General features: G+C 54.5%; 2 protein-coding genes across 2 annotated transcripts; both read right to left on the bottom strand.

The window, feature by feature from the left end:
- Positions 1–1163: 1163 nt before the first annotated feature.
- Positions 1164–13576, bottom strand: IBA57 (iron-sulfur cluster assembly factor IBA57; the record flags this gene model as incomplete). Its single annotated transcript, XM_082649965.1, has 3 exons — positions 1164–2547; positions 2985–3328; positions 13236–13576. 3 exons carry the CDS (start codon positions 13574–13576, stop codon positions 2156–2158), a joined length of 1077 nt encoding a protein of 358 aa, XP_082506091.1. The 3' UTR covers positions 1164–2155.
- A 7490-nt stretch (positions 13577–21066) lies between these two features.
- Positions 21067–22365, bottom strand: GJC2 (gap junction protein gamma 2; the record flags this gene model as incomplete). Its single annotated transcript, XM_082651399.1, has 1 exon — positions 21067–22365. Exon 1 carries the CDS (start codon positions 22348–22350, stop codon positions 21067–21069), a length of 1284 nt encoding a protein of 427 aa, XP_082507525.1. The 5' UTR covers positions 22351–22365.
- Positions 22366–27386: the final 5021 nt, after the last annotated feature.

Raw genomic sequence — 27386 nt, 5'->3', positions numbered from 1 at the left:
ACATATATGCAACTCAGTTACAACCTAGCAATAACTTCAGGGCAGAAGCTGGCTGTCTCCCTACTTAAAACTTGCTTTCTCTGCTGAGGCCTTACCTTTCCCTACCTCCCAATTTCCCTCTTAGACATGAGTTAATAATATTCTGATGGTTGGTTTTGTAACCTCAGTAAGAATTAGAACTGATGTCATTTACTCATTTTGGAGAAAGAACTTGCCTTGAAGTCTTCTAACCTCTTTTGGTGAAGGTTTCCATTTAGGAAAAAAAGGTGCCCCTGCCTTTTTTGTATCTTATTACTACACCAAATAAAAGTTGGGAATTCTAAGATCCCAATTCAGTTACTGTCTAACCTAGGTAGAAAACTTGATTTTTATCCTTGAATGCTCTCTCCTGCCCATCATGGAGCCTTGGTCTTAATTATGATGGAAACATCTAATTCTTCCATTATTCCATGGCTTTTGCTGTGATTGTTCTGAGATTTCAGTTGAGACTTGTTTTAAAAGACATGGACAGCTCACTGGTTCATATTACATTGGAATAGCTGGATCCCAACTAGTAAGAATAAGCTGTACAGGAATTCGTGCTCAATATATATTGTAAAAATTTGTTGAAATCTTTAAAAAAAATGTACATATATACAATGGAATATTACTCAGCCATAAAAAAGAACAAAATAATATCATTTGCAGCAACATGGATGGACCTACAGATTGCCATGCTGAGTGAAGTAAGTCAGACAGAGAAAGACAAATATCATATGATATCGCTTACATGCAGAATCTTAAAAAAAATGGTACAAATGAACTTATTTACAAAACAGAAATAGAGTCACAGATGTAGAAAACAAACTTATGGTTACCAGGGTGGGAAGTGGGGAGGGGTGGGGGAGAGATAAATTGGGAGATTGGGATTGACATATACACACTACTATATATAAAACAGATAATAAGGACCTACTGTATAGCACAGGGAGCTCTCCTCAATACTATGTAATGACCTAGATGGAAAAAGAATCTCAAAAAGGGTGGATGTATGTATAACTGATTGCTGTATAGCAGAAACTAACACAACATTGCAAATCAACTATACTACAATAAAAATTTTAAATAAATAAATAAATAAAGTTAAGGGGGGAAAAAAAAAAAACCAGAGTTCCACATGGGGCAGTTGTGCGTCACACTTTAATAGCCACTCTGAGGCATCAGGTAGGACACCCAGTAACCACGAGATTCACACTGCAGTGGGAAAATGGAGGTCAGTGGTTTAAAGTGGGGAAGTAAGTCATCCCCTTACTGTGAAGACATGACTACATCAGAAAACAGCAGCAAGTAAGTCAAGCAGAAACTCCTCTCTGCACCCTGGGCACTGTCGTCCCAGGGCAGCCACTCCTCCCCTGAGCTCATGAGGGCTATGGTGGGGAGAGGGGGCTGCCAATGCCATTGTGGGGCCGAAGCTGTGGAGATGTGCTACCCTGGCATAAAATGGTATTGGGGCTCCCCCAGCTGGCACCCCTGAGCACAGAGATACACCTTGGAGGGCTCAGGTGGGTGTGAGCAGTGCATGTGCCTCCACTCACAGACACCGCCACTCCACCTGGCCCCAAGAGATTCCCACCCTGAGACATGCCCCCAAGCCAACATGGTAAGACCATTCCCAGAGCCCACTTGCCCCTTCAGCCACCCCAGACACTAAGAAGCCTCCTTTCCAGGCCTGACCAAGCAGGATCAGAGGGGTGCGGACAGCCCCGAGGCATCCTGCCCTTGGCTGATGGATGAACTACCTCTAGATCTATATGGTTCGGAATCTCATCCAGGGCCTGGGGGAAGCTGGGCCTCTGCTCAGCACAGAGGCAGGCGCAGGACTCACTTCTACCCACCCTCAGTCCTCAGGAGGGCTCCTGATGCTCCAGCCACAAAGCCACCACGAGAGGACAGCCAGCCTCAGCACAGGACCCTCCACAGGAAGCATGATGGGCTGGGAACACCTGGGCTGCAGCAGCATGCCCCACCATGCCTGCAGCTCTGGGAGGCCCACGTATACTTGGGGACCCTCCAAGGGGGTATTCTTTCAGCTGGGCCACCCTAGGAAGTGGGGGCTGGTCTACAGGGTGCAGCAGATAAACAGAGGCCTTGTACAGGACTGCAGGGACATCCAGGACTACTTAGTGGATGTGGGCCACCAGTCTGGCACAGATGCAGTTAGGGCCACAAGGCCACTCTCAGAGCTTCTGATGTGGAGAGGACCCTTGATTTTCTCGGACCGCAACAGAGCCAGACCCACGTCCCCCAGGCCTGCCCTGTACTTGCCGGCTGCCTGCCCCGACTTGGTGAGCACAGAGGTGCCAGGGGCAATGCTGCCCACAGGGAGGGGGCCTGAGAGCTGTACTGGGAAGAGGCGCTTTCGGATGACACCCATGTGGTGGGTGCGAGCCGTCAGCTCCTGGCCAATGTAGCAGCCTTTGGTGAAGCTGACGCCATTCATGAAGGCCAGGTTAGACTCCAGCGGTAGGGCTACTCCTGGGGGCAGGTCATGGACCCCCTCGGGAACGCCTGTAGAGGTAGGGAGAGGCTTGGTGAGACTAAGGTGTCCTCCAGAGCTGGGGGCTCAATCAAGAGTGGCCGGGGGTACTGACCTGTAGGAGTCCCACCACCTGACCCGCCACAATCCTCTGGGTCCCTGCTAGAACCCCTTCTTGTCCCTCCCCATCCTCCAGGGCCCTACTCCAGCCCCCCGCTCTGGTCCCTGGGTGAGCACCTTGGTCTGGCCCTCAATACCACCCACTAATGAAGTCAACCCTACCCCTGACCCCGGATCTCTGCTCTCTCCCCTGGCTCCTCCCAGTGCCTGGGCTCACCACACAGTTTCCCCAGGGCTCTGTGTCACACCCCTCCGGTCCCTTCCCATCCCACCCTGTCCTTCCCCCGCCCCCATCCAGCACCACTCCTCTACCCCCGACCCTTCCCCAGGTCCAACCCCATGTCCATACCTTGCTGGTACCGGTGTCGGTGATAATCCTGGAGGTCCCCAAGACGGCCCCCGAGCACCAGCGCTGAGCCCTCATCCTGGGAGAGGAGCCGCCAGCCCATGCGAGCAGTCCGGGGATCACGGGTGAGGATGGTGGTGCACTTGGCCTTCTCCTGAAGCAGCACAGCCCTGCCGGCCTCCTCAGGGGCACAGGGCAGCACGGCCCACACCCGCAGCTCGGGGCATGGCTCCACGGTGACCTTCCGCCGGATCTTGTGCAGCACCAGGTGCCTCTGCAGCGCATCCAGCACTGAGCTGTCACACTCCAGGAGGAAAGTGGGCTGCTCGTGGGAGCCCTCAGGGAGCCTGCGGGGAGAGGAAAGGGTGCATGGGGGCGGGCACGGCACACCGTGGAAAGTGCATGGAGTCAGGCCACGGCCGTACGTGGCTGTGCCTCCCAAGTGCACCTTGGACCACCTATTAAAGCTGCACAGCACAGCCATGTGCTGGAGACCTCATGGCACCACCCCTCCCTGCCCAGGGAGGAAACCCCAGGAAACAGTCTGGCAGGTGGAGGAGAGGGCTTGGCCCAACAGGTGGGAAGCAGGGCCCTGGGACCACAGTGGTGTCTGGTGCGCAAGGTGAGGCGGAAAGGCACAGACGGCCACACTGAAGTCCAGGATTTGTCTCCTCCAGCCCTGAGAAGCCACTGAGAAGCCAAGGGTCCTAAGGCAGGGCACACAATGGATTTCAGGAGGGATGTGGGCAGGCAGGAAGAGCTGGGAGGACAGCAGACAGCTGACACAGGTGAGATGCGTGGTGAAGCCACACCCTACCCATGCCCACCGCCCACCTCCCCTAGGGGAGCTCCGCAACCTGATCAGGGCTCCAGAACCATCCTAACCCTCACTTCAGGCAGCCCACATCCACCGGAATGACCCCAGATCCTGTTGTCATTGACGGATGGATGATGGGGCCCTTACAGACAGATGAGCACAGAGGAGAGACCAGTGCACCATCAGACATGGTGGAGGGGCCCTAAGTGGAGACATCCAGGACCCAGAGTACATGGCTGGAGTCCTGGTTATAGATGTGGCTTGAGCAAGGACCCACAGCTGGGTGGGAGCTGAGACACAGAAGCGGGTAAGACCTTCCAGGAGCACGTATAAGACAGAAAGGTCATCAGCTGGTACCCCAGACCCCTCCTCCAGAACCCATCAGCTGTGCCCCCAACCCCCTCCCCAGGCAGGAAAGGGTTAACTGCTGCCCTGGAGCAGCCAGTCACCCCCCCACCCCCCACCCCCCGAGGAAAGAGCTACAGAGGCTTGCTTGGTGGGTTCACCTTACAGCACAAACCCTGCCATGTCCATGCATATAACTATCAGCCACGGGTCCCATAAGGACAGCGACAACCATGTGGAACACAGCAGGCTGTAGCAGCAAGTCAGGTTAGCACCTCACCTTCCAAACAGTCCTCAAAGGTCAAAAATGAGATCAGCTGAGGGGCAGAAAAAGGATCATTTACGGATGGAATTAAAATGACAGAGAAAAACAGAAGAGTTCAAAGGCGCTGCCTCAGATAACCACAAGGAAAGAAGTTCAAAGTCACTTATCATGAAACAAAGGCAAATTAAAACCACGATGAGATACCACGGCACAACTATCAGAAATAAGAACATCCAAGGCAGTGAGGATGCAGAGAAGCTGGATCATTCAGCCTTGCTGGTGGCAACGTAAATGGAACAGACATTCTGGAAAATGGTTTGCAGTCCTTTATAAAACTAAACATGCAGCTACCACACAACCCAGCCATTGTACTCCTGGGTATTTATCCCAGAAAACACCCCAGGTGTTCACATAAAACCTGTGCATGAACGTTAGAGGCAGTTTTATTCTTAACAGCCAAGAAACGAAACCAAAATATTCTTCAGTTGGTGAATGGTTAAACAAACTGTGGTCCATTCCCTCAATGGAATACTACTCAGCAGGGAAAAGGAACAGACTACTGATGAAGCCAAAGGGCATGAAGGTGAGTGAAATCCAATCTCAGAAGACTCTGTTTGTACGATATTCCTGAAATGACATGATCATAAACATGGAGAGCGAGCATCTTTATGCTCGGGGATAAGGGGATGAGAAGGGCAGTATGCCCAGGGCGGAAGGGAGCTTGATGGTAATGGAGCAGCTCTGTCTTGATCGAGGTTACACAGGTCTACATGTGTGATCAAATCAGAGCTGCATGCATGAGAGCATGTGGAAATCTGGGAGAACCTGAGGGTGCCCTGTGGCTGGCCCATGTCCGTCCCAATTGTGACCCTGGACTATAGGAGGCAAGATGATGCTACTGCAGGAACTGGGTGAAGGGTATATGGGACATCCCTGTTCATTTTTTTGTGGCTTACTGTAAATCTATAATTATTTTGAAATAAAAAGTTAAAAAGAAAGAAGAAAAAGGAGCTGCCTCTGGAGAAGATTGGTCCATGCCGGTGAGAAGGAAGACAGCAGTCGGTCAATTTTCATCAAAAGCCTTTTAATGTTATTAGGTTTTTTAACCATGTGCAGGTACATTTTTATTTTTTATTTATTTATTTATTTTTTTACATCTTTATTGGAGTATAATTGCTTTACAACGGTGTGTGAGTTTCTGCTTTATAACAAAGTGAATCAGTTATACATATACATATGTTCCCATATCTCTTCCCTCTTGCGTCTCCCTCCCTCCCACCCTCCCTATCCCACCCCTCCAGGCGGTCACAAAGCACCGAGCTGATCTCCCTGTGCTATGCAGCTGCTTCCCACTAGCTGTCTATTTTACGTTTGGTAGTGTATATATGTCCATGCCACTCTCTCGCTCTGTCACAGCTTACCCTTCCGCCTCCCCATATCCTCAAGTCCATTCTCTAGTAGGTCTGTGTCTTTATTCCTGTCTTACCCCTAGGTTCTTCATGACATTTTTTTCTTAAATTCCATATATATGTGTTAGCATACAGTATTTGTCTTTCGGACTTACTTCACTCTGTATGACAGACTCTAGGTCTATCCACCTCATTACAAATAGCTCAATTTCGTTTCTTTTTATGGCTGAGTAATATTCCATTGTATATATGTGCCACATCTTCTTTATCCATTCATCCGATGATGGGCACTTAGGTTGTTTCCATCTCCGGGCTATTGTAAATAGAGCTGCAATGAACATTTTGGTACATGACTCTTTTTGAATTATGGTTTTCTCAGGGTATATGCCCAGTAGTGGGATTGCTGGGTCATATGATAGTTCTATTTGTATTTTTTTAAGGAACCTCCATACTGTTCTCCACAGTGGCTGTATCAATTTACATACATTTTTATTTTTTTAATCTCCGATAAAGGAAGCAGACAGAAACAGTATGAAATACTGGCAAGGGGAGGAATTGGGCATGGGTGGACAGAATGTGAGGTTGTAGGGGAGAGTAAACCTTGGAGGGAAGAGGGAGAAATGAGGGTAAAGCCATACCCAAGGAGGGAGGAGGCCCAGCATGGGGAGGGCCCTGAGAAGGGCTGGTGAAGGGACCACCAGGATGCCGGGGTAGACAGGCCCCAGGCTGATGCCCCCATCTCACTCATGGGGCCGATGTTCCACGGGGTTCAAGACAAATTGGGTGGGGCAGGGCCAGGTTCTGGGCTCAGACACTTTCTGAGCTACCTGTGCAAATGGCCATGTGCCATTCAGCCCCTGAGGATCAACAAAGCTGCAATGCACCCCTGCTCCCCACCACTCCAAATCAGACTGTCTGCAGCCCCTGCTGCAGTTGAGTAACAGGGGACAGGTCAGAAGAAGGGGTGAAGTAGGGTGAGCCTATGCTCAGGGCAGCTTTCTTGGCTGGCATGGCCAATGTGTGGGCTGGAGCACTCTCTGTGGGGCCATCCTGGGCACTGCTGAGCGCTGAGAGCACCCCTGGGCCCAGGCTACTAGATGCAAGGAGCATCCACGCCTGAATGACAACCACAAATATCCCCAGACATCACCAAGTGCCCCTGAGTAGAGCTGCCAGATAAAACACAGGATGTCCAGTCAAATTTCAACTTCAGAAAACAGTGTAATGTCTTTAGTATATGTATTTCCCAAACACTGCACAGGTCACCTCCTAAAAAGTCACCCGTGTCTGTTTGAAATTTAGCTGGGCAACCCACAATTTTATTTGCTAAGCCTGGAAGCCCCTCCTAGCGGCACAACCGCAGCAGCAGGAAAAGGAAGGTCGAGGGGCACCTGCAGCCTCCCCAGACGGCCTGGCGGGCAGGACCTGGATATGGCATGTGGTGGCAGTGCAATCCCAGGTGTCCATCCTCACCCACCCTCCTGCCCAGGACGCAGGCTGTGTGAAAACCCAAAAAGGGAGGGTCAAGCCCACCTAACTCCTCATCCAGAACGCCCAGAGTGCTCTCCTCCAGCAGCCCAATGCCCTGCACAGTACCTGACACCCCGGTACCCACCACCCCCATAAACACAGAGACCTCACGCCTCGAGTGCAGCCCTGGACCCAGCTCTGCCCAGGGCCAGGGTCTTCACACATAAACAGATCCCCTCAGGGGCACTGCAGGTACCAGGTCATGAGGCATGGGCAGGCATGGGGCCCAAGGGGGCTAGCAGGTAAGGGACACACAGGTGCACAGAGACCAGACCCAAATGCCTGTCAAGGAGTGGCGGTACTCACCAGGGGCCTTGGACTGCTGCAGGACTGTACACGGAGGACCCTGTCAGGCTGGCATACTCCAAGTCGCCTAAGGGAACAGCCTACAGCGTGCCCATGGGGGACTGAGTATATGGAGCCCTACACACTCCCCACAAGGCAGGAAGCGGACAATCCAGGGGCCCACAGAGCATGGCCACAGCAGGAGGGCAGAAGAGATGTGGGTTAAATGGAGGCTCAGTGGGGTTGCCATAGGAACCATGAGGTCCTGGGCAGAGATGCACTAGCCCCACTGCCCACCTTCCCTCTGCTGGGTACACACATACCAGGAACCTGCCGAGACCAGACTCAGCATGGAGCCAGCTGAGATGAGCACAAGGGGAACCAGGCATGGAGAGAAACAAGGGAGCAGTGGACCATCCGAATCCTCACCAGGCAACCCCGGTGGGATGGCCCCCAGAGACACCCCCCAGAAACCCGTAGACAGAGACTTCAGTGTGTCCCACAAAAGCCAGAGCAGCCCAGGACCAGAACCTGGAGCATCTCCTCTGCAGCCAGCACTTAAGGCCTCCATCATGAAGACAGAGGCCCAGGAAACAAACACATGGTCAGAATGAGGAAAGACTTTCAAAACACAAAGCCTCGGGCTTCCCTGGTGGCGCAGTGGTTGAGAGTCCGCCTGCCGATGCAGGGGACACGAGTTCGTGCCCCGGTCCGGGAAGACCCCACATGCCGCGGAGCGGCTGGGCCCGTGAGCCATGGCCGCCAAGCCTGCGCGTCCGGAACCTGTGCTCTGCAACAGGAGAGGCCACAACAGTGAGAGGCCTGCGTATCGCAAAAAAAAAAAAAAAAAAAAAAACCACAAAGCCTCAGCTGAGAGGGTGAGGAGTCAAGCCACAGACTGGGAGAAAAGGTTTGAAAAGTCACATCTGACAAAGGACTGTCACTCAAAATATACAAAAGCACTTACAACTCAAATAAGGAAACAACCTGATTAAAAATGGGCCAAAGACCTCAACAAACACCTCCCCAAAGATAGGTGGCAAACAGCGTATGAAACGATGCTCCACGTCATATGTCATCGGGGAAAAGCAAATTAAAAAAACAACAAGCTACCATTACACACCTATTAGAATGATCAAAATCCAGAACACTGACACCACCAAATGCTGGTGAGGTTATGGAGCAACGGAAAGTCTTCATTCATTGCTGGTGGGAATGCAAAATCGTACAGCTACTTGGGAAGATATTTTGGTGGTTTCCTACAAAACTACACATATTCTTACCTTACAATCCAGCAATCACACTCCCTGGTATTTACCTAAAAGGAGATGAAAACTAACCGCCACACAGAAACCTGTACACAGATGTTTATAGCACCTTTATTCATAATTGCAACAATATGGAAGCAACTGCTGAAGTCCTTCAGTAGATGGATACATAAACTGGTACATCCAAACAATGGACTATTATTCAACACTAAAATGAGCTATCAAGCCCTGAAAAGACATGGAGGACACAAATGTATATTATTAAGTGAAAGAAGTCAATCTGAAAAGGCTGCATACTCTATGATTCCAACTACGTGACGTTCTGGAAAAAGTGAAACTATGGAGACAGTTCCAGATCCAAAAAGATCCTTTGTGAGGAGTTAGGAGGAAGGGAGGGTTGAATAGGTAGAGCACAGAGGATATTTAGGGGTAGTGAAACTACCATATATATTATAATAGTACATACACATTATTATACATTTGTCCAATTTGTCCAGCACCAGCAGTGAACCCTAATGTGAATTAAGGACTCTGAGTAATTTTGGTGTTAATGCAGGCTCGTCGATTGTAAATAACATACTACTTTGGAGGAAGAGGTTGATAACGGGGGAGACTATGCATGCGTGGGGGCAGAGAGTATATAAGAAGTCTCTGTACATTCCCCTAAATTTTGCTATGAACCTAAAATTCGTCTAAAAAGTCTACCTTTTCTTTTTTCTTTATTTTTTTGGCCACACCACATGGCTTGCAGGATCTGTTCCCTGACTAGAGATTGAACCCAGGCCACGTCAGTGAAAGTTTAGAATCCTAACCACTAGGCCAACAGGGAACTCCCTATAAAGTCTACTCTAAAAACAAAAAGCTTGTTGGTAGGAATGTAAATTGATACAACTGCTATGGAGAATGGTTGGAGGTTCTGTAAAAAACTAAAAATAGAACTACCGTTTGACCCAGCAATCCCACTACTGGGCATATACCCTGAGAAAACCATAATTCAAAAAGAGACATATACCACAATGTTCATTGCAGCACTACTTACAATAGCCAGGACATGGAAACAACCTAAATGTTCACTGACAGATGAACAGATAAAGAAGATGTGGCACATACATACAATGGAATATTACTCAGCCATAAAAAGAAACGAAATTGAGTTATCTGTAGTGAGGTGGATGGACCTAGAGTCTGTCATACAGAGTGAAGTCAGAAACAGAAAAATACCGTATGCTAACACATATATATGGAATCAAAGAAAATGGAACTGATGAACCTAGTGGCAGGGCAGGAATAAAGACACAGACATAGAGAATGGACTTGAGAACACAGAGCGGGGAGGGGGAAGCTGGGGCGAAGTAGAGTAGCATCGACATATATACACTACCGAATGTAAAATAGTTAGCTAGAGGGAAGCAGCAGCACAGCACAGGGAGATCAGCTCGGTGCTTTGCAATGACCTAGAGGGGTGGGATAGGGAGGGTGGGAGGGAGACTCAAGAGGGAGGGGATATGGGGACATATGTATGCATATGGCTGATTCACTTTGTTGTACAACATAAACTAACACAGTATTGTGAAGCAACTGTACTCCAATAAAGATCTGTTTAAAAAAGACAAAAACAAAAAGCTAAAGCTTTGTCTGAGAGATGCTTCTACATCCGGACCAGGGTGCACTGAGGAAGGAACAACTCAAGGATGGGAAACTAGAAGCATGACAGTTTAAATGAAAAATTCCAGGGAGTTCCCTGGTGGTCTAGTGGTTAGGATTCCAGGCTTTCACTGCCGTGGCCTGAGTTCGATCCCCGGTCTGGGAACTGAAGTCCCGCAAGCTGCGCAGTTGGCCAGAAAAAAAAAAGAAAAATTCCAGAGAGACGGTGCAGAGAAAACACCAGGCAGAGAGCAAGCACAAAGAAAACAGGAAGGTCCCAGGCTCCCAGGCGGGACAGCCAGTTGCCAGTGTGTCCCTCTCCCCAGAAAGCAGACCTCAGTGAGATCAGATGTAGGTAAAGGGCCAAGAGCAACCAGGAGGGGAAGGACCACATCCCATGAACTAACAGCAGGCATCAGACCAGAACAAAGGCATAGCGACGGGGTGGAAGGCCAGCAGGCTTGGCACCCCATGCCCCTGAGCAGAACTGGGAGAGCAAAATCTGGACATTGTTTACCAAGCCCCCAGGCCCAAGAGCAGCCATCTGAGGGAGTGTTCTCATATCTTCTCTCCTCTAACTGCTCAGGAGAAGTGGGGCCACTAACTCAGGCTGTCTCTTTCTGATGGAATGAAGACCCCACTCCATCCCTCGGGGCAGCACTCCCCACAAAGGACTTTGAGTTGGAATCTCAGAAGAGCACCTGGGGTCATGGGGCATCATCACAGTGCACCCCAATTCCCTTAGCACACAGACAGCAAGTGGCACTGCGATACCCCATTCTCAGGAATTAACAAGAGAGAGAAAAACAAACTCCTCTATAGGACAAATCGGGGCATCCACAATGTGTGGAGAGAGCCACCACATACATGCTTGGTGACAAGAACTGCTGGCCCAGCAGCTAAGCAAAAACGCTTCAGACCTGAGGAAAAGTATGAAGAGAAAAAAACCCCTAGAAACAAAAAAATTTTACACTGTAGAGTGACTTACGAGGATATAAAATTCATTATAACAAGAATGCAAAGGCATAAAGATGTAAAGGCAGACTGGAGACTCAAGGAAGAAAATGTGGGGACCAAAACAACATCATTACAACACTGATAGATTAACTGAAAATTACTGACACAGAGGGTTTAAGATAATCAAAGAACGCAGTTTCTAAAAGAGATTAAAGCAACTACTGGGAAGGTAATAATTACATAAAACAGATAATGACAACAAACCTTTTCTGTAAAGAACCAGACTGTAAATAATTTAGGTTTGCGGCCACACGGTCTCTACCACATTATTATATTACTAATTATACTTTTGCCATTGGAAAATGAAAGTAGCCACACAGTATACAAACAAATGGGCATGCAGCATTCCAACCAAACTTTACTTATGAAAACAGAGAGTGAGCAGGATCTGCCCAAGGGTCATACTTTACTGAGTCCTGTTCCAGAGTCATACAGCCCACCAAGTGCCCAGCAACATGACGTGAAAGAAGACCCAAAATACAACACATCGTCGTAACACTTCAAGACATCAGGATGAAAAAGAGCCCCGAAGAGTGTCCAAAGAAAAAGCAGTCACACACAAAGGCTTAAAAATAAAAAGGCAACAGGCTTCTTGACAGCAATGCCAGTTGTGGCTTCAATGTTTTCAGGGACGATTTTCAGCCTAGAATTTTATGCCCAGCCAAGCTATCAGGTAAAACCATTTGAAGGAGTCAAAGGTCCACCTGAAGTATCCTACCTCTCAACAAGGCACTAAAGAACATACTCCTCCAGCAGGTAGGCACTGAGGAAGAGGCAGACAAGAACCCACAATAGAAGAGGGACACTGGAGTTTCCAGGGCAGTTTCAGGCAGAGCAACGACCTGCAACTGCATGAGAGGTTCTAGAAGAACCTCTGAGAAAGTCTGAGAAAGCTAAGCAAGTGAAAACCAAAAGCTCTATAGCTCTAAAGGCCACTGACTTGACTTGTCCTGGTGACCATCACAGAAAGTCATGATAAAATCAGCACTGACTGATGTAAAACACCAAACGCTAATAATCACTGAATACGGAGAGACTTTGGACAGAAATGTGTGTACACTGGAGAACTCAGGAAGTAGTAGCACAAGCCAGTCGCGCAGAGACTGCTCCCTGCAGTGTGGCTCCAGGTGCCACGACCCCTTCTCCGTGCAGTGGGTCTGAGCAGGATCAGAGGCCAGGCGCAGGGACGCCCAGGCCCTCCCATTGGTGAGTGTCACTGGCCCATCCCTGGGTGCAGGCTCCAGCTCACCTGTGGCTGCCCTGCCCCGGTGCCCTCCCCCAGGTGCCCATCCCCAGCCCACCCTGTGTGCGGGTCCCCAAGTTCCCTACCCTGGGCGCGCCTCCCATCCTCAGGTGTCCTCCCCTGGAGGCCCACCTCGGCCCCCCCATGCACAGGTTCCCAGGTGTCCCTTCCCCTGGATGCCCTGTCCTGCATGTCCTCTCCTGGATGTCCGTCCTGGGACATTGGTAGCCCTCCCCTAGGTGCCCTGCCTCTGGGTGTCCTTAGTTCCGCCCCCTGTCCGCCCCTCCCCGGTGCCTACCCCTCCCCTGAGAGCTCTCCATGGAAGCCCATCCTCCAAGCCTTCTCATGCCCGCTCCTGGGTGCCCTTCCCCTGGGTGATACCCCCTCCCCTACCCCGGTCCCCCGGAGCCTGTGCCCCAACCCGCTCTCACCCGTAGAGAATGACGTCATAGAGGGTGCGTCCCTGGACGTTGAGAAAGTGGGCGTAGCCCGAACGCGCCGAAGTTGAAGCCTCGCCGGCCGCAGGACCTGGAAGCGGCAGCTCATTGGTCAGCAGACCCAGGAGAAAGGGCGCAGAGTCCGGCCCACGCACGCGCACCAGGGCGCGCTCGTCCAGTAGGAAGCAGGCCCACGCCGCGCTGCCCGCGGACTCACCACGCTGACAGCAGGAGTTGTGGCCCAGGCGACGCCTCGGGGCAGCGCGCAGCCGCCAGCTCCAGGCCCGGCCGCCGCGCCCTGGAGCTGCACCCCGGAGCAGCGCTGCGGCCGCCATCTTGGGGCGGAGTGAGGCGGCGGGAAGGGGCGGCGCGGGCGGCGGCGCGAGCGGGCGGGCGCGCGCCACAACACCTTGGAGGCGGGCGAGCGGAGCGTGCGCGGGGCGGAGGTGGGGGGGTGGGTGGAGGCGGTGCAGGCGGGCCCCAAAACAGCCCCTGACGGCGGGTGGGCGAAGCGTGCGTGGAGGCGGAGTGTGCGCGAGCATGCGCGGGCTAGTACCACAGCAATCCCTGGAGGCGGGCGAGCGCTGCTCGCGTGAGTGGCCAGGGTGAGGGTGGGCGGACCTTGCGCGGGGGCGAGGCCTCGGGCTGTCAGTCCCCCGCCCACCTACCCTGAGCTGGCTTCTGCTCCTGCAGTTGACCTCCTCCTCGAGCCTCAGAGAAGTTTCTGCTTGCTTTACAGTGGTGAGCCGCTCATAACCTAAACTTTACCATCTTAACCATTTTTAGGTGCACATTTCAGGGACATTAAGCGCGTTCACACTCTTTTGCAGCCATCCCCATCATCCAGAACTTTCTCACCTTCCCATACGGAAACTCCATCCCCATCAAACGCAGATCCCTATCTACCTTCCCCGTCCCTGGGAACCCCATTCCACTCTGTCTCTATGAACCTGACTCCTCTGGGAAACTCATAGAAGTGGAGTCATGCAGTATTTGTCCTTTTGTGACTGGCTTGTGTCTACCAGGTTCCACCATGATGTAGCATATGTCAGCCTTTTTAAGGGCTGAATGATGTTCAATTGTATGTGTATACCATATTTGAATTATCCATTCACCCACTGGTGGACATTTGTGTTGTTTCCACCCATTGGCTGTTTTGAATAATGCTGCTATGAAGATGGGTGTACAACTTTGCTTTCAGTTCCTTTGTAAAACAGACACTCCTGTGTATCCTATACTCTCACACTACCCTTCACTTCTTATCACTAAATGTGGGGGGGAGGGTCCCCCACACCACACAATTCTCTGACACCAGCTAGGTGTCTTAAAATTTAACTCAATTTTTAATCCATCTACCTGATAGCATGAGATCCCATAAGACTGCCACACACACTGTCTCATACACTCACACTCTCCCCTTCCCCACTTCAGATGCAAGTCGAAGTCCAGGTTGTCACCTGTGCTTCTGACCAACCAGCTATAGATCAGAGGTTCCAACAGCCCTCTCCTTGGGTTCAATTAGTTTATTAGAGTGGCTCATAGAACTCAGAGAAACATTTTACCTACCAGATTACTGATTTGTTATAAAAGGATATAACTCAGGAACAGCCAGATGGAAGAGAGCAAAGAGCAAGGTATGTGGGAAGGGGTACAGAGCATCCATGCCCTCTGAGCACACTGCACTCTCCCCAAATCTCCATGTGTTCCCCAACCCAGAAGCTCTCCAAACCCAGTCCTTTTGGGATTTTACAGAGGCTTCATTACCAAATGTGATTGATTAAATTATTGGCCATTGGCTGTTGATTCAACCTGCAGCCCATCACTCCTCCCCAGAGGTCAAGGGGTCGGGCTGAAAGCTCTAACCCTCTAATCACACGGTTGGTTCTGGCAACCAGCCCCCATCCTTAGGGGCTTTTCAAAAGTCACCTCATTAACATAAACTGGTTGACCAGAACTCCCTAGGGTTTTCCAGGCCCTTGGTCCCCTCCCAGTCGGCTTCCTGGTTGTGAGCAGCCAGGCCTGGAATGCAGTTCCACTGGCCTTTCATGGAAAAGGTCTTCCTCTGTTGGGCCTGTGTTCCTAGGGTGACCCAGCACCTCCCTGTCAGCCCTGTGAGGTCAGGGAGGAAACCATTCGAGGACAACATGGGGGGGGGTTGCATTCCTCAAGCCTCACATCAGCCCATCCCTTGGCCAGCAGAAAACCTGCTTCCCACCAGCACAGCCTGTGGGAAGGGCCAGCAGGCTGACCCAGGGCCACCCGGAACCTTACCTGACGTTCCCAGTCCAGTGCCAAGCCCAGCCCACTTGGTCCAGCAGGGCCACTGCTGCCGCCTGGGGCTGTCTAAATGCAAATTAACTCAAATGAAGTCAAATGAAACTTTTAGCTCCTTACTGAATGGGCCACACTGAAATGTCCAGAGCCACAGTCAGCTGGTGGCTGCCTCTGTGAACAGAGCAGGCAGCACTTCCCAGCATTCTAGAGTCTGCCAACCAGCACTGCTTCAGGCTCCCTCCTCCAGGAAGGCTTCCCAGATCTCTGCACCAGCCTGGCCAGCCTGACAGCAGGGACCCCTGCATGTGGGCATGGCCTGGCTACTGCTCCTTCTCAGGTCCTCTCACTGCAGCTTCTCATGCCTACAGGTCTAGGTGGAGGGAACTGTGGGCTGGTCTCAGGATGCTCCCAAGGAACCCCACTCATTGGCCTGGGTCCAGCTCAGGGCATAGGTTGGTGCTGGATCCCATGTGCATCTCCTCCCTCTGAGGCCATGGGCCCTGGAGCTGTCGGGAGGGGTGGGGATCTGAGAGCTGGAAAATCAGCAGACGTGGGGGTCCCAGACCCTGTTTCCCAGCTGCTGCCAGGCCAGGGGTTGTTTCCTGTTATTCTCTCCTCATGGCCTCCTCCCTTCCCAAAGTCAGAAGAAGGAAGCTGCCCCCATTCTGGGCACCCCCCTCCCTGAAGCCCTCCACGATATCCCTGAGCAGCCGGCGAGTTGGCTCCAGCCATGGAAACGGATGAGAATGAGACAAGGCCGTTCTGTCTGATCCTGCTCCAGCCGCTCCCCTGGCCTGGCCCTGCCCCTATACAGACCTGGGTGGGCCCCACACAGCCCGAGGACCCCACCAGACAGTGAAGCAGGGGTGGGGAGGCCTGGGCTCAACCCACCAGCCTGCTCCAGAGCACAGAAGATGGGGGGCGAGGGTCGATGGCTTTGCACCCCAGTTCAGCTCTCCAGCCTCATGGCCATACAGGCACTGAGAGGATTTTTTTTTAAGTAGTTAGGTGAGCATTAAGTGCCAAGTTTAGTGGTTGGGTTCCACCTCTGAGAGTTAACAGACTTGGGCATACTAGATACTATGTCATAGGTGGGAGATGGACACCCTGTTAGGGTATCGGGGCTCAGGCATGAGATCATGGTTATGGTGGTTCAAAACATCAAGAAATTGGTGTTAGAGGTAGGAACGTGTATGACACAGAGGTTGGCTCCCCTAGCCTGGGATGGCCAGTGACATCAGTTGGGAGGACATGACAGTAAATCCTAAGTCACTCCCATTGAAAGCTCACAAAACATATAGGACCCCAGTGGTTCACACAGGCCCCTAAGTTCCTGAAACAAGAGGCTTATGCATTAGGATCCCCTTCTGTGGTGACTGAGCTTTTAGTTAGGCATCTGCCTTCTAATATGGGTTGCATTGCATCCCCCCAAATTCACATTATGGAGCCCTAATGCCCAGGACCTCAGAACAGGGCTGTATTTGGAGATGGAGTCTTTAAAGAGGTGATTAAGGTCAAATGAGGTCACTGGGGTGGGCCCTAATCCAATAAGACTGGTTTCCTTATAAGAAGAGGAGATGAGGACACAGACTCACACAAAGGGAAGACCATGTGAGGACACAGGGAGAAGACAGCTGTCTACACACCAAGGAGAGTGGCCTCAGGTGCTGACACCTTGGTCTCGGACTTCCAGTTTCCAGTACTATGAGAAATAGATGTCTGTTGTTTGAGCCCCCAGTCTATGGTTTTGTTACACAGGCTGAGCTGACTGAGATACCTCCCAGAATAGAGCCTCCATTTGCAGTTTTCCTCACAGCTGGGATGCCCTTTTAACGACTTCTGGCTGATGGGATGTTGATTAGTTGGGGTTCTCCAGAGAAAGAGAACCAACTCGATAGAGATTTATTATAAGGAATTGGCTCACTCAACTATGGGGGCTGAGGAGTCCCAAGGTCTGCCATCTACAAGCTAGAGACTCAGGAGAGTTCTAGCCTGAGTCTGAATCTGAAGACAGGAGACCAGTGTGCTTGCTCAAACTGTCAGGCAGGAGTTCTCTCTTACTCCACCTTTTTGTTCTACTCAAGCCTTCACCTGATTGGCCAAGGCCCACCCGCACTGGGGAGGGCCATCTGTTTTACTCAGTGTGCAGATTCAGTGTGAATCTCATCCGGAATCACCCTCATAGACACACTTAGAATCATGCTTGTTCTGGGCATCCCAGGGCCCAGTTAAGCTGACCCATAAATGTAATCATCACTGGCAGTCTGGAGGGAGAATCCCTTCTTTGGGAACCTCAGTCTTTGTCCTTAAGGCCATCACCTGATTGGATGAGGGCAACCCACATTAGGGAGGGTGGTCTGCTTTATCAAAGTCCACAGATCGTCAATGCTAATCTCATCTAAAAGAACAGCTTCACCGCAACATCTAGATGGGTGTTGGACCAACCCACAGAGACTCACAGCTTGACCCACATCTGACTTCCATGTCACAGACACGCAGCAAATAGATTTCCCCAGGAGCCCCTGGGCAGTGTCCTGTTCCCATTGACCCAGCTGCCTCAAATTGTATCTAAACCAATTAGGAGTGGGGGACTGAGATGATAGAAACTGGACAGGCTAAACAGTATGGGGCGAATTATGGACCGATATCAGAACTGTGGTAAAAGAAGGGAGCAGTGGCTGCAGAGGCCCCAAGATCACGTGCCCGTGTGTGCGGGTGGGAGGGGTGCTGAAGGGCTTCACACGTGGCTAGGGGGGCCAGCGGACCAAGGCCAACAGAGACTATTCCCCATGTCCTTAAAATGTGACACTGGCCCATTGAGAGGGATCCTGCAGGCCTGTGACTGCTATGATGTGAAGTGATATGATTTTAGGGCTGGTGATAAGAGTCAGTTGGCCTTTGCTGGGTCCTCTTGGGCCGCCATGCTGCAAGGAGGTCCAAACCACATCGAGGGACCCCAGCATGGACCCCCAGCTCGGTGAGTGAGGAAATCGTTGAGCCAGCCCTGGCCCCACCAGACACTCCCAGGCTGAAACTACACCAGGAGCCCAACCCGAGTTATAGAGGGTGAGATCCTGATGTTACTCCACAGAGAGGATGGGGGAAGGCTTCCCTGGACACTGTCACAGTGAAATCCAGAATGTTCTTCCCCAAACACAAAGCCGCCCAGGGTCTCCCTGTCTGCTGGCTTAAGGCTTCTTTTCAGGCAGATGCTGAGGGCCCATGCCCCACCTTCCACCCCTTGTGGGACCCTGTCACCATCAAGTGTGCCTCATGGCCTTGAGATGTGGGAGCACTGACCATCAGGATCGAGGCCAACCTCTGGGTCCTGCTCGGAGTGGACACCTGCCTTCCTCACCAGCCCTCTCCAGCCATTAGGGTGGTTCTGAACCCTAAAGCCTCCCACTATTCCCCACCTGGAATGCCCACTTAACTCCCTGAGGTCCTGATGTCCTCCAGGCCCTCCACTGGCTGCAGGAGGCTGCTCTCAGGGACACGGTGGGCAGGGAGGCTACGGAGGGGCCACGGCAAGGGTGTCAGCCAACAATAGTGCCTTGCAGATATCCTTCACCAGCTCTGCTGCACCCAGTCACACTGATGGGAGCCAGGCATGGCTGGACAGACAGCGTGTTCCCCACCACAGAAACCCAGTATTCCTCATGACGACACTGCCAGCAGCACAGCCCCAAATGCAGGGATGCCAGTCCCATGGGCTTTCCTCTCTTGGAGAGGCGAGTGGCAAGTCCCTGCTCTGGGTCTGGATTGGCTTTCCTTCTGAGGCTCTGCTTCCGGCATTGACATCTGGGACTTCATGGGGGTGGGGCTTACCTGGGGGTGGGGTCACCTGGAACCCGGGATCAGCCAGTCAGACCCCACAAAGGAAAGGGACTCAGCCTGCATTTGGCATCTGACCAGAGGCAGGCTGGGTTGGGGTCCACCCAGGCTTGGGGCTTGGCCCTGGGACCCCAGAGAGGATTTGCAATCTGGGAGAAGCTCTCAGGGCCTGCCTTGGGCCTGAGGGAGGCTGGTAGACAGCAGGATCACTGAAGTCTAGACCAAGGTGGCTCCTTGACAGCAGCAGCTGTTTCCCCAACTGTGCTCACCTTTGCTCCCCACCAAAAGCTACCACTGCAGGCTTTGGCCAGCATCTGGATAATGCCGGGGCCTGAGACAGGACTGCCTCTCTATCCTTTGAGCTACCACCTTGGGCTCTAAACGTGCAGGCCCGGCTGTTCTTTGTTCTCATTCAGCCATATCCCTCCCCTCTGGGCAGAGCCTGTTGCCTGGCACAGAGAGGCACCAGAGTGTCTCCAAGGAGCTGCAGGGGCTCAACCTGGGCCTTGCTCCCCAGATGGTCCCTGCAAAGTGGTTTCCTTTCCCAGCCATCCTAGAGCTGAGCCATGTGTCCCCAGAGGCCAGCGGTGGACACGTACACACACGCATATATGTGTACTCACACATATGTGCACACACCACACTCCCACATACATACACAAGCACACACACACATTTATGCGGACATTCATACACATACACATGTGGTTGTAAACAAAAGTTAGTTTTATTTCACTCCCTTTGGAGGCTGTGTCTGAATTGGACAGGGGGCTGGAGGGAAGAGGCTGTGGTGGGAGCCTCAGAGCGCCTTCCCCTAGCATGGGCAAAGCCATAGCCCCTCACCACCATCCTGTTGGTCTGAGTGGTAAGGGGGACCGATGTCTTTTCAGAACTTGAAGTATGTCCCAGAGGAAGGGGCCACGCCAGGCCAGCACAGGAGCTGGAGAGGGCATGGTCCCATCCACCCTGGGGCCCATGCAGGGCCTGAGCCCCAGATCTGCCTGGGCAGGGAACAGGAAGCAGGGTGCAGGTCCACTGGCACTCGAGGCAGCTCATGCTTGGGGCCTAGTGGGGGTGAGGCAGGAGGTGGTACAGACCAGGGCTGGGCGCAGGGGCCTCTGCCCACTGTGGTCTCTGTTTTCCCTTTTGTACAAGGAAGACCTGGCATTGCTTCCATCTCTGCAAGAACCAGAACCTGGGCTAGAAGAGTGTGGGTGCTAGGAAAAGAGCCCCATTTGCTGGGCAGGGAGTACTGTGGACAAGCACAGTACTCCCCAAGACCCAGGCCAAGCATCCCTGGGCAGTCGCACATGGGCTACTGCCAGGAAAGCGGGGCAGGAGCGGGTGGAGCTCTCTCCTGGAGGGCAGCCTTGTCCTGAGGTGGCCAGGGTGGCTCTGGGAGGGTGGAAATGCCCCAGCCACAGTCCCACCTACCCATCAGGGCTTATGGACCAGAGCTGGGGACCATTCGTGATTCCCAGGCCTACCTTCCCCACCCTATCCTGGATGAAGATGGGGCTCAGGCAGGGAGGGGCAGTGATGCAGAGCAGGCTGGTGCCCTCCGCCCCCTCTCGAGGTGGAGAGCAGCCACCTGAGGGGGAGGAGGAGGGTAGGTTGTGCTCTGCCCCTTAGGTGGTGTCCAGACCCTAGACTTCCTCCAGAGCCCTCCACCTCGGCCCTGGTGCGGAGGGAGGAGGAACAGCAACCAATGCAGGCCTCAGATCCACACGGTGGTCTTACCCTCCCTGCTGCTGCTTGCACTGCCCTTCTCAGAGCCCATCCTGGGTTTGGCCCCTGGCCGGCCCTGGCCCCCGGCAGTGCCCCCCGACGTGGCACTGCCCGACCCGGAGGCAGGGGCACCGGCCCTCGGGGGCCCCCGGGCGGTTGCTGGAAGGCCAGGGCCTGGTGGGCTGTCGAGGTCCCCAAGTGACCGCCGGTCCTGCAGCGCCTGCAGCGCCAGGTTGGCCAGGTCCTGATCGTGGGTGCGTGCGCGCTCAGCCGCGCGCACCACCAGGCTATAGTCTGGCGGGCAGGCCAGGCCCGAAGGCGCGGCGGGGAGACCACAGGGCTGCTGGCGAGGCATGGGGCCAGGGGTGGTGGGCAGGGGGTGGCGGCTGCGCACAGCGTCTTGCGCGCTGCCCAGGCCCAGGTGCGCCATCTCACAGAGGTTGAGCACCAGGCAGAGGCAGCTGACCACGTACATGACCAGCAGGAAGACCGTCTTCTCAGTGGGTCTCGACACGAAGCAGTCGACCACGTGCGGGCAGGGCTGGCGGCTGCACGCGAAGAAGGGCCGCACCTCGAAACCATACAGCAGGTACTGGCCCACCAGGAAGGCCACCTCGAAGGCGGCCCGCGCCACCAGCTGGGCAACGTACACGCGCATTAGCCCCTCGCGCTGGATGCGCCGCCGCCCGTCATGCTGACCTGCCGGGCCTGGGACCCCGGTCGCCTTTGTGTCCCCTCCTGCGCCCTTGGCGGCACCCACGTCCTCAGCCTCATCATCTTCGCCCAGGCCCTCGGCTGCGCCCGGATCCTCGTCCTCTTCACCCAGGCCCAGCATGGGCTCCTCTTCGCCCAGGTCTGTTGGCTCGGGCCAGCCTGGGTGGGGCGGTGGGGGCAGGGGTGCACGGGGCGCGAGGCGGCCTTGTCGGCGGCGTGAGGCGCGGCGGCGCTCGTCCTGTGAGGCGCGGGCCAGGCGGTGCACAGCATAGCCCAGGTACATTACAGAGGGCGTGGAGATGACCACAATCTGGAAAACCCAGAAGCGCACGTGGGACAAGGGTGCAAAGGCGTCGTAGCAGACGTTGTCACAGCCCGGCTGCCGCGTGTTGCACGTGAACTTGGTCTGCTCGTCGGAGTAGATGGACTCACCGCCCACCGCCGTGAGCACGATGCGGAAGACTACGAGCACCGTGAGCCATACCTTGCCCACGAACGTGGAGTGGTTGTGGATCTCTTCCAGCAGCCGCGTCAGGAAGCTCCAGCTCATGTTGGTCATAGGGGCGGGGGATGGGACCTGCAGGCCATGAGCAGGAGCTCAACCTGGGGCGAGGGTAATGGGGGCAAGGGCTGGTGGGTTGGGAGGGTGTACAGTGGCACCTGGAGCCCCTCCAGGAGCGCCACCCTCACCTAGGGTCCTGACCCTGCCCTAGGAGGGATCAGCAAGAGGCCGGGGCCTCTGCAGCCAGAGGATAGACGCTACAAGGACAGACAAGGGGCCTCCTTCTCTGGCTGAGCACATACCCTTGCTCCCCCCAAAACCCGACTCTAGGTCCCTGTGGCCTGGAGCAGGGCCAGCCCTCCTGCCCTCCCCCAGCTCTCTAGGAAAGCCCAGTGCCGTGCAAGCTGTGTCCCTTACCCAGCCTCTGGGGACCTCACCCCAGGCCCTGAGAGCCACAGGGAGTCCACTGGGTGAGCTGCCTTCGTAAGGTCAACCAGAAAACGGACCAGCCTCGCTCAGAGTCTGGGCCTCACCTCAGATGCCTGCTCCCACCTTGCAGCACCCAGGTTGCTGGATTCCTATTGCCAGCATGCCAGGGGCCCACCAAGGGCTGGGCCTGCAGCCTGCCTGGCCCCGCAGCTCCTCAGCCACTCCATTCCCCATCAGCCCACAGTTCTCCAGGCCCCTAGACCCAGTGGCCCTCAGCCCCCAGCCTCCTAGTCTAGCCTTCTCATCACCCCCTAATCCCATCCATCCCCAGACCCAACGGCTCTGTCAGCCTCCAGCCCCTGTAGCCCCCAGCCCCACCAGTTCCAGACGCCCCAACAGTGGGCCCCCCTTCCTCCACATCCTGGACAGGGGCTCTGGTCCCCATCTCCACAAAGGACCACTGCCGTGCTGTTTGCGCCCCCCCACCCCCGCCACTGGTCCAGCTGTACCAGGGGCTGAGGCCTACCCTCCAGGCTGCTCCTCCCTCTTGTTCCAGCACTCCCATGTCCTCTGCACATCCTGGCTGGGGGGTGAAGGGGTGAGCCCAGGTGTCTGTTCAGGGTGGCACCATGTGCAGCGAGGCCCACAGACACCGTAAGGCACACACACAACCACACTCGGGCACCTGTGACACTCGGAGACAGCCATGTGGCCACTTACCACGTCCCAGACCAGTGCTCCTTCTAGATCAGCTACCCCTGAGTGAGCCTGTACCTAGAAGGGGCTCAGTGGGCAGGACCAGACACCCCTGTACCCCTGCACCTCTAGGGAGGGGGCTGCAGCCTCCTAATGCCCACCCTCCCTCCTCCACACCAGTACCTGCTCCTGGGTAGTTTGGAGGCAGAAGACCCTTGAGTATCTGATGCTTTTGGCCCCCTCCTTCTGGAACAGGCCTGGGAGGCAGCGTGGGCAGGTGTGGAATGGAACAACAGGGGCATTCAGGGCTCCGGGCCCTCTTTATGGAGCTGGGGCCTCTCCCGGGGCAGGAGGTGGGGGCAGGAAGAGGGGGCAGCCGGGGTTCCTGGGGAAGTGACCCTATTTCCTCACATCTGTGTGCAGCGCCCCCTCATAGCCACACACATGCAAACACTCACAAGTGCACATGCAAATACGTTCACTCAGACACACATGTGCATACATATGTATACACACACTCACATGTGCAATGCACTCATGCACAGGCACACATTTACAGGTACACAGACTGGCACATGCCCAGCCCTTCAGGGCCATCTTTGATATACCTCTGCCTCAGGGAGGAATGAGCATGAGGGTCTGGATGTCCTCAGCTGGCTGTGTTTCCTCAGCTCTAACTTCAGCTCTCCTTCAGGACCTGTCCCCAACCCTGACCTCAACAGTCCCACACCCCAGGAGGCTGAGGCCTATAGTCCCACCACGCAGGAACCCAGAAAAGGGATGGCAGAGCATCCCCCACTTCTCTCCCCTCCAAGATGGAGCCCAGTGGAGAAATGGGAGGGAGGGTGGGGGTGCCAGGGCAGTCCTGATCCCTTCTGTGTGGTATTTAACAACTGGCCCTCGGTGGAAAAGCCTTGGTGTAGTGTTTGCTGACTCCCGTGGTGTAAATGCGCCCACCAGGCCCATGAAAAGCTCGAGGAGACACTCACGGGGGCGGGGAGTGGGGGGTGAGGGCAGGGTTCTTGAGACCAGCTCTAGCATGGCACTGGGTGGACCCTGCCCTGGGGTGTGAAGGATGGCACTTTGCCCTGGGGGGCTGACCTGGGTGCACTCAGAGCCCCCCCAGAGATAAGTCGTGTGGAGGAAAGAGGGTGCAGGCCCTGCAGGCTGTCAGCAGAAGGGGACAGCCTGGGCAGCAGGAAGGGTGAGCAAACCTCCTCTCTTCCTTCCCCCTGTGCCAGTGGGGGAGCTCAGGCACCCTCTGGGTGTGGAGCAGAGGCTCTGGCTCTTCAGACCCAAGGGCCCGTGCCTGCGTGCTGTGTACATGTGTGTGCAGGGCCTGTGTCACACACGCAGTCACGGCGGGGTCATTCCATGGTCAGGGGGCTGATGCTGACCAGCTATGGCCTGGAGGAGCCCAGGCCCTCAGTGCCATGCGCAGGGGTCCCCCAAATCCAGACTTCTGGTGCCAGCTGCTGGATCGGCACACGGATGCCAGCAGGCACAGCAAACCGCAGAAGACCAGACCCAAAAACTTCCCTCCAAAGCGTCTTCCTCTCAGATGGGCTTATCCTGGACGGCTCTCCGCTCAGCACCCCCTCCGCTTCATCAGCAAAAACCCTGAACCGGACTCCGCCGGGTCCTGCCGCTCCCTGGGCCTGCCTCGCTTCTGCCAAGCACCTTAGGAAGCCCATCGACCTGTGCTCCTGAGACTCCCCCCGACTTTGCAGTAAAATGCCAAGCGCACCTGGTCCCAACGCACCAGCACCCGCATTCTGCTCCCACACAGGCGGAAACCACCCCTGCTGGGGCTTCTGCTACGCCGCAGTCCCAGGAGCGTCCACGCCCCGCCCACACTCCCGCTCCACCCCACTCCACGCTGAGCCTTGCCCCCGGTCCTGTCTCTCCACCCGATTGCCTCTGAGGCCAGCCCACCACCCTGCTATTATAGATTGGTTTATAGATTGTTGCCCAAGGTAGAAAATGTATGAGACCCCACTGATACAAATGATACAATAACTAACTAAATGGGGGAGAAGGGAATTCTGAATAATTCATGTAGTCACTGTGACCTCAAGGAGGGTGCTCTTCCAGAGAGCACAGCAAGGAGGGAGGGAGGAGTACAACCTGACAGACATCACCTCAGGCAGGTGGCCGAGGTCCCCACCTGCAGGGAGGAGCCAAGTTGAGAGCACAGACCTTGCTGCCCCAGAGGCTTCTTCCCAAACCCTCACCCCAGGCGATCATGAGATACATTGACACAAGTTCCAGCAGGGGCTTTTACAAACTACCTGACCTTCAAAATGCCAAGGGCATCAGTAACTAGTGAAGTCTGAGGGAGTCACCCCCAAGAGGGACCAAGGAGACACGAGGACAGTCACCCCTCCCCCTGGGGACCTTGGGACAGCAAAAGGACACATGGAAAAGTGAGGAATCTTTGGCTAATGGCAATGTATCAATATTGGTGCACCAGTTGTGACAAGCACATCACTGCGAACTGAGTTTGGGGGCAAATGAGAACTCTCCCTGGTCTCTTTATAGCTTCTCTGTAAATCACACGTGTTGTAAAATTAAAAACCTTATTTAAAATGGTTTCCTACTCCATCACTTCAAGTTCCCTCTCCCTGTCTTGTCCCATCTGGAACGTATTTCTCTATGTCTGGAGGCTTCAAGCACAGAGCTGGGAGTTTTGCTTGTGACCTGTCCTGGGGCTGTGGGGTGCAAGAAGGACCCCAACACAGAGATGGGGCAGTGGGAGGCAAAGGCCAGGCCCATGGCTGCCCAGTGCTGATGGCAGGCAGCCAGTGGGAGCTTGGCTCTGGGCTGGGCCAGCAGGAGAGGAGGGTGTGTGAGGGGGTGCTGGCCCCTCAGGGAACAAGGCCCTGGCATTTGCTGGGACCTTTGTTCAGAGGGAATCTCATCCAAAGCTACATATTAGAGCAAGTGCGGATGGGGGCCACTCAAGTGGGATCCAGGACGAGGTTTGGGGAGAAGGGGCCCAGGTGCACCTGGGTGTCAAGGTCTGGGAGGGGGCAGGCCTGGGAGTGTTCAGTAAAGGGTGTGGGGTCAGCGGAGGGAGGGGTGACTGGGCAGGGTGCAGGGCACACATGGGGGATCCCCATGAAGGGGGCTGGGGTCATCTTCACCAAGTTGCCCAAGGAGGCACCCTATTGGGAGGAGAGTGATAGGCAGGCACCATGGGCTCCAGTGGGCATCAGGATGACTTGTGCTGGGGTGAGCTGGGCCCTGCCCACCTGGTTCTGGCACCAATGGAGTGGCTCCTGCAGGGGTGGGCAGCTGGGCTCTCCCCGCTTCAAGCCCCTTTCACCCCTGGGTCTGAACAAAGGTCCTGGGCTGGTGGTGGGGGGAGTGGTCAGAGGCTGAGAACCAGAGATGCCCAGTGCCTCCTCCTGTAGTAGTGAGGTCAAGGCCTGCCCAGCCATTTCCTTTCCATCCCTGGCCCAGCTTCCTCCCATGTGCCCCCTCTCATGGTGGGTGGACTTCCTCTGGCTGAGGTGGGGCTGCCTGGCTGCCCCACCCCCACCCCCCCAGAGTGGAGTGCTCAGCTCACTAAGAGGACTGGTGGAACCCTTCCCTGGGAATCTGGGCATCTCAGATAACCTCTTTCCCTTCCTGAGGACTCAGATTCCTGCACGTACCTGGCACTGGGTGGTCCTTCCTCTACATGAGTACCTACAAGTAGCCCAAGGCGGACTCAGCCCTGGGAGACTTGAGGCCTTACATCAGGGACCAGGGGCTGCTCCTGCACTCCACCCACCTCCCAGGCTAAGGTCTCCCTCCTGCTGCTTGCCTACCCACCCACTGAAGTGCCCTGTGGGGGAGAGTTCTTACTCAGAGAGTGGGGCTGCAGTACTTGCCTTGCTCAGTCCCCAGTGCTGTATGCCTGAAGAAATCTGATTTCTCTCCACCTCCACTAGTCCCCAGGCCTCCCAATGGTGGCCTCCCTC

Source organism: Grampus griseus (genome assembly GCF_964374135.1).
Source record: "Grampus griseus genome assembly, chromosome: 3".
Lineage (NCBI taxonomy): Eukaryota > Metazoa > Chordata > Mammalia > Artiodactyla > Delphinidae > Grampus > Grampus griseus.
This window is presented reverse-complemented; position numbering and strand designations above follow the sequence as displayed.